This window comes from Piliocolobus tephrosceles, chromosome 21 (assembly GCF_002776525.5).
Source record: "Piliocolobus tephrosceles isolate RC106 chromosome 21, ASM277652v3, whole genome shotgun sequence".
NCBI lineage: Eukaryota > Metazoa > Chordata > Mammalia > Primates > Cercopithecidae > Piliocolobus > Piliocolobus tephrosceles.
Genome location: NC_045454.1, coordinates 50,885,329 through 50,892,835, shown reverse-complemented (window position 1 = coordinate 50,892,835; position 7,507 = coordinate 50,885,329). Strand labels below are relative to the sequence as shown.

The 7,507-nt window shown below is 58.2% G+C and overlaps 1 protein-coding gene across 1 annotated transcript; it reads right to left on the bottom strand.

The window, feature by feature from the left end:
• Nucleotides 1-992: 992 nt before the first annotated feature.
• SCAMP4 (secretory carrier membrane protein 4) lies at nucleotides 993-7,457 on the bottom strand. Its single transcript, XM_026457297.1, has 3 exons — nucleotides 7,352-7,457; nucleotides 3,136-3,253; nucleotides 993-2,027 (listed from the first exon to the last, which is right to left on the bottom strand). The coding sequence occupies exons 1-3, from the start codon at nucleotides 7,429-7,431 to the stop codon at nucleotides 1,851-1,853; spliced, it is 375 nt and encodes a 124-aa protein (XP_026313082.1). The 5' UTR covers nucleotides 7,432-7,457; the 3' UTR covers nucleotides 993-1,850.
• Nucleotides 7,458-7,507: the final 50 nt, after the last annotated feature.

Genomic DNA, 7,507 nt, shown 5'->3' with positions numbered 1-7,507 from the left:
CTTCATCCCGCCAGAGGCCATGTGCTCAGGAGTCCTTCAAGGAAGGAGACAGACTGGGGGAACCACACGTGCTCACGTCACAAATGCAGCAGGTCCCTGGGTCTAAGCGCAGAAACATGTATTTATTTCCAGGATATTTTCACATAACAAAACCCCAGCAATGCTGCAAGGGGGCCACAGACGGTGGGGAGGGTGGGGGTGGGCCTGCCAGGGGAGACTGTCTGCATCAGTGCAGCTGAGGGGCCGAGGAAGGGGGTACCTCTTGGCAGGTCGGCCGGGGGGCAGGACCTGAAGACCCTGAAGCATGGGTGTGGGACCCATGGGTGCTCCATCCTGGCTGCCGTCCACCGAGACACCACGGCCGCCTCCGGGCACCCAGCAGCATTCCGTACCAGCGAGAGGACCGGCCCACACCCCGGGGAGGGCTCCAGGCAGCAGGCGTCCCACGGCAACAGCATTCTGGGGGTGAACGGGCGGTGAGGGGCGGCAGCCTGGGGTGTCCAAAGTCGTGGTCAGAAAGTGCAGGAAATGAAGAAGAAAAAATTCCTTTTTGGCCCAACTGTTGTGAACGGTGCTGTGAAAATGTCTGGGGGAGGTGTTCTGGGGGGAGTCGGGGGGTGGAGGGGACAATTGTAGCCGCTGCCGGACCCCTCCATAAGGCACAGATTTGACGGGTCCCCTCTCCTCATAAAAGGCCACTCCAGGCTGGGTGCGGTGGCTCACACCTATTATCCCAGCACTTTGTGAGGCCAAGGCAGACGGATCACCTGAGGTCAGGAGTACAAGATCAGCCTGGCCAACATGGTGAAACCCCATCTTTACTAAAAATATAAAAATTAGCTGGGTACGGTGGCAGACACCTGTAACCCTAGCTACCTGGGAGGCTGAGGCAGGAAAACTGCTTGAACACGGCAGGCAGAGGTTGTAGTGAGCCCAGATCACATGACTGTACTCCAGCCTGGGCAACAGAGCAAAATTCTGTCTCAAAAAAAAAAAAAAAAAGAAAAACCACACACACACACACACACACACACACACACACACACACACATACACACACAACCCAAAAGGCTGCTCCTGCAGGGCTCCAGCTGCTGGAAACCGGCGCTCTGCCGGTTTGCCGGGGTTAGGGAGCGGCTGTGCTCCCGGCCTGGCCTGGGTCCTGAACACGGGGGCATGGACAGAGGGCCTGCCAGGGATCCCTGGTTTGGGGGCAGGAGGGTGACCCCGGGACACCCTGGACCAGGAGCTCCCCAGGTATGGGGAATGTGGGGAAGGGGCGAAGCTGGAACCGCACAGATCCGGGGATGGAGGGGACAGCAAGGACTCGGCTAGGCACCAAGCCCTCTATCACTGCAGAGGACCGGGAGCTGGCCCCGATGCCTCTTCTTAGTTCCGGCCAAGGGCATCTGCCCTGGTGACGGTGGGCAGCTGGTGTGAGATGGAGCTCCCCATCAGAGCCGCTCTGGCCTCAGCGCCAGCAGCTCTGGGAGGACGGGAGGGCGGCCGACCTGCTGCCACCTGTCCCCCGGAGTCAGGCCTCGAGACCTGAAGACAAGGCCATACCGGCCGTGCACTGGACGGCAGGTGACCACACATTTCCAGGAGCAAGAGGGTGTCCTGTGGACGGCAGAGGCCACTGGGGAGTGCTTGCAAGGAACTCTGCTCTCGGATGAGATGAACACGGGTTCTGTGGCTCTGGCAAGAGGGGTATGGTCCATGGCCACCACCGGCTTCCACCATCCCAGCTGGAGGATGGGGCCCCAGGTACTCCCAGCCCTCAGGACCAGGGGTAGCAGCAGGAATGAAGGGGAGGAGGCGGTGGACGGTAGCAGCAGGGCTGGCTCTCTCTAAGGCCACTGGCCACCGCCCGGGTAGCTTGGCACAGTGGGGTACTCGGGCAGGCTGTTGCCTGAGAAGTTGTTGTACTGGGCCTCCCTCGACGGCGGGTTCCGCCAAGTGCCCGCGCTCCACTCCGTCTGTGCCTTCTGGAAGCTGCCACCGGCCCCTCGGTAGATCCTGTGCACCTGCAATGACAGAGGACAGGGAGTCAGAGAACAGAAAATGAGCGTGGCGGCTGGGCATGGGGACTCACACCTGTAATCCCAGCATTCTGGGAGGCTGAGGCAGACAGACTGCCTAAGCTCTGGAGTTCGAGACCAGCTGAGTAACATGGTGAAACCCTGTCTCTGCATGCCACTGCACTCCAGCCTGGGGGACAGAGTGAGACACCGTCTCAAAAAAAAAAAAAAAAAAAAATTATTCAGGCGTGGTGTCAAGCGCCTGTAATCCCAGCTACTTGGGAGGCTAAGGCAGGAAAATCGCTTGAACCCATGAGGCAGAAATTGCAGTGAACCGAGATTGTGCCACTGCACTCCAGCCTGGGCAACAGAGCGAGACTCTGTCACCAAAAATAAAAAAAATAAAAAACTGGACGCAGTGGCTCACGCCTGTATACCCAGCACTTTGGGAGACTGAGGCGGGCAGATCACGAGGTCAGGAGCTCAAGACTACCCTGGCTAATCCAGCGAAACCCCATCTCTACTAAAAATACAAAAAATTAGCCGGGTGAGGTGGCTGGCGCCTGTAGTCCCAGCTACTCAGGAGGCTGAGGCAGGAGAATGGCATGAACCCGGGAGGCAGAGCTTGCAGTGAGCAGAGATCGCACCACTGCCCTCCACCTGGGCGACAGAACGAGACTCCATCTCAAAAAAAAAAAAAAAAAAGACGTTTTGCTGTAACTGAACACTTGTGTTAGGAGCCCAGCTCAACACTTCTGCGATCTTCTGATGGAAAGCCAGGAACCTGCAAGGGGCCCTATCCTCACTGACAGGACAGCTCCGGCCTCAGCTCTTCCTGCAAACACTGCAGTTGACACACAACCCCTGCTTCCCTCTGGAGTCTGGAATCCCAGCCTGGGGGACCATGGGGAACCCGGGCGCTGGGTCCCTGGGAGTGTCCCTGGTGGCAGCGCCCCCTGCTGTCATCCCAGCTCACTGCTGGGGATGAAGTGCGGCCCGCGTGACATCGCGGGGAGAGGGCCTGGCTCCCCGACGTTCACCCACCTGAGACAGTTGGGTGATAAGGTTCATGGAGAAAGGGTAAGGGTTCGATGTCCCAAAGCTGAGGACTCACCTTCATGATCGCGATGGCCATCAGGGCAGCTGACACGGAGAACATGATGGCCGGAAGCAGCATGACCACAGCAGCGCCCGGGCTTTCCTGGAAGAACCCGATTGCCGACAGCCAGCCGCTGCAAGGGACAAGAGAGTGCGTGGGTGCCTGCACACCTGCCAGATGAGGGCCCATGGTCCTCTCCATGTAAAGAGCTGTGGCCAATCAATAAGGAGTGCATAGCTCACACAAGAACCACTGAGTGGCCAAGAAACATAAAGTGACACTGAGGAACCAACTTTGACACATGAATAGGACCTTATCCCTCCACCACTGCAACAGTGAGCTGAGCGTGCAGGGGATGGAGACCAGTACTTCCCCATTAGTTTCCCCCAGTGAGTCTGGTGGGTACCAGCCAGGGAAAGACTCAAAAGCTCACTCCCCATGCCCCATAGAGCCTGCTACTAAGAACCCAGCCTACGGCAACTGTGTCTAATGATGGGAACTGCTGAAACCTACATCCGCGTGTCCGGGAGCAACGCGGATGGGAAATCTGCCACCACCACCCGGCGGGGCATTGAGGGGCCATTAAAAACAATAGGGAGGGAGGCCGAGACGGGAGGATCACGAGGTCAGGAGATCGAGACCATCCTGCCTAACACGGTGAAACCCCGTCTCTACTAAAAGAAAATACAAAAAACTAGCCGGGCGAGGTGGCGAATGCCTGTAGTCCTAGCTACTTGGGAGGCTGAGGCAGGAGAACGGCGTAAACCCAGGAGGAGGAGCTTGCAGTGAGCCACGATCGCACCACTGGGGGCCAGCGGGGGGGCCCGAGTGAGACTCCGTCTCAAAAAAAAAAAAAAAAAAAACAGGGAGGCCGGGCGCAGGGGCTCACGCCTCTCATCCCAGCACTTTGGGAGGCTAAGGCGGGCGGATCACTTGAGGCCAGGAACTGGAGACCAGCCTGACCAACATGGTGAAACCCCATCTGTACTAAAAATACAAAAATTAGCCAGGCATGAGGGCACACGCCTGTAATCTCAGCTACTCAGGAGGCTGAGGCAAGAGGCTACAGTGAGCCAAGATCACGCCACTGCACTCCAAAGCCTGGGGAACAGAGCAAGACTCTGTCTCAAAAAAACAAAAAAAAACCCGAGGGAAAGCACTGCTTAGATCCGCCACCAGCGGGACACTGGGAAGGCCAGCATGCTCTGGGTCCCTCTGTGCAGGACCAGCCTCTGGGCATTGCATCTGTCTTTGAGACCCAGGAGGCAGAAAACACAGTCATTTTCAGATTTTTGTCTAAACAGGTGATAAAACCACAGCGTTTAAAATTCAGGGAACTTAAAGGCAGGCACAACGTACAGTCTCTCTCCTGCTGACTCCCCTCCCAGGCGCACAGGCAGCCCACAGGACCCACACATCAGGATGTGTTCAGTGAGCTTATGCACACACATGCATATGGCGTGACATGCACACACACGCAGTACCCCCTGCCGCCACCCTGCAAGATGCTGGCCTGTCCTGTGTCCACCTGCTTGGAGCCTCCACAGCATCACAGGCTTCATGGCCGTTGGGTCATTCATTCCTTTCTCTCTTTTTTTTTTTTCTGGAGAGAGGGGTTCTCTCTATGTTGCCCAGGCCGGTCTGAACTCCTGGCCTCAAGCAGTGATTCTGCCGCCTTGGCCTCCGAAGTGCCGGGATTATAGGCGTCAGCCACCGTGCCTGGCCTCTTTTATTTTTTTAAAAAGCAAACCTCTGTTTGGATATCATTTTAGATTTACGAAAAGCGGCAAAGGCATTCGAGGACTCTTGCCACCCTCGCCAGCTTCCCACTGGCCAGCGTCTCACATCCCCGGCTGCAAATGTCAGGACTGTGGAGGTGCCCGGCACACCGTCAGCCGGGCTGCACGCTCCGCTCAGAGGCTGCGGAGCCCGCTGATGTCCAATTGCTGATGGACTCCACTGGGGCCCCTGCTGCACCACGTCCTCAGTGCATGGCTCCTGCCGCGCGGCCACCCTCACTGTCCACACGGCTAGGCCCCGCTGGCCCTCATTTCTCTGGGGTTTCCAGTCCTCTGCAACCACAGATGCTGCCGCGGCTCACAGCCGCAGGCGTGCGTCACCCCCGGGAGGTGGCGCTGGCAGGGGGAGCAGGGCTGTCCCCTCTCGCCCCACAGGAGCACACTGACCACGGGGCCTCGTTAAGCCAACGGTGGACATGAAGTCGCCATGTGCTGTGATTTGACTTCTCGCATTACGAGGGGGGCCGGGCTCGCCTCTAGGGACCACTGGGTTTCTTGCTTGAGAGTGTTCACCTTCTGTCCAACTCGGGCAGGGACCACATGCTCCAGCTTCTCCCGTGACCTGCGGGAGGAGACTCTAGACTGACGAGGAGAGCCAAGTCGCTGCTGCCGCACTGCACTGAGGGGCCAGGGAGGTCTCTGAGGGTCATATGTGGACACTCACCGCATGCCAGGATCTCAGGACCACCCAACACGGGCACAGGCCTGTCCCCCTGGCTTAGCCTGGGAGAGCTGGGGAGGCACCGGGGAGGCAGCTCGCAGGAGGCACCAGAGCCCAGGGAAGTGCCAGTGGGAGCGGAGCCAGCAGCTGTGGGCTCAGGAGGACTCAGAGGATGACGAGCAGCGCCTTGACCTGCAGCCACGGCCTCTGCAGGAGGGGGATGCACCCCACAGGCTGGCAGAGCTGGGAGCCCCAGGGACACCCTCACTAGGACTCTAACTCAGATCCCCGGGGCAATGTCACTCGGGCTCTCGGGGTGGCGGGGACAGACCAGCCTCAGTGGCACATCCGACGGGTGCACCCACCACTGATCCCGGCCACCCTGGAGGGCCTGGCGCCGGGCGCAGGTGCAGGAGCGGAGAGGCCCACAGATCGAGGGGTCCTGAAGGGAGAGGAGTCACCATTCCGGGAAACCCGGGACCTTATGTGGGTTCTGATTTGAGCCCTGGCATGAGACCACCACGGTCTCGTGAGGCAGGCACCCCTGAATAGGAGCTAACGGGCGTCCAGGAAACCAAAGGCACCCACGGCTCTGTGAGCAGCATCACCCGTGGGGAGTTCCTGCCGTGCCAAGGACAAGGGAGACACGTCGGGGACGTGGGTGAGAATAGTCACTCTCTGCAACTGTGAATTCCAAATGATTCCAAAATAAAAAGCCTATCCAAAAAGCCACAAATCTGGCCGGGCGCGGGGGCTCACATCTGTAATCCCAGCACTTTGGGAGGCCGAGGCGGGTGGATCATGAGGTCAGGAGTTTCAGACCAGCCTGGCCAACATGGCGAAACTCCGTCTCTACTAAAAATACAAAAATCACCTGGGCATGGTGGCGGGCGCCTGTAGTCCCAGCTACTCGGGAGGCTGAGGCAGGAGAATTGCTTGAACCTGGGAGGCGAAGGTTGCAGCGAGCAGAGATCATGTCACTGCACTCCAGCCTAGGTGACAGAGAAAGACTCCATCTCAAATAATAATAATAATAATAATAATAAAAGGCCAGGTGCGGTGGCTCACGCCTGTAATCCTAGCATTTTGGGAGGCCGAGGAGGGCGGATTGCCTGATCTCAGGAGTCCGATACCAGCCTGGACAACACGGTGAAACTCCGTGTTTCTACTACTAAAATACAAAAGAAATTAGCCAGGCGTGGTGGCAGGTGCCTGTAATCCCAACTACTCAGGAGGCTGAGGCAGGAGAATCCAGGAGGTGGAGGTTGCAGTCAGCAGAGATCGCACCACTGCACTCCAGCCTGGGTGACAGAGCAAGACTCCGTCTCAAAAAAACAAAGGAGAAAAAAAGAAAACAAAAAAAAGCCACAAATGTAAGACACAAACATCAATGCTTCTGAGAGCCCGGCAGCCTTAGCGAGTGACTGTGAGCTTCTCCGGTGTGGGAACAGCCCCGGGTGTGTGTATTTTTACAGATGTCCAGGTCTTCCTCCTGCAGCCATCCGTGCAAAAACATCAGCAGCCAGGAACTGGCTCCCAGACCCTAGATCGGGGGCGTGATCAACACTCGGGAGACGAGCCTGGCTGGGTGCTGGCGAGGACGCGGGCGCTGCCGGGGCGAGCTCGGACCCCTCCCCAGGAGAGCACGTACAATCCCGAACCAGCACGCTCCGGTGGCCTCCTGGCTTCCCAGCAGGCCCACACCCCGGCAGCTGACAGCTGAGCCCCATCACATCGTCACATCCGCCACGCCCGTCAGAGAGAGGCTTACCACGCGCCCCAGCCGGAGAAGCCAATCGCCTGGATGACGGTCAGGACAAACTGGGCTCCGAAGATGAAGAAAAACGCCATGAAATTAAAGGAGCTGTCGGCTCTAGGGAGGGACAGAAAACATGACTGTTACCACAGCCCTGGCTTCTCCCAGACG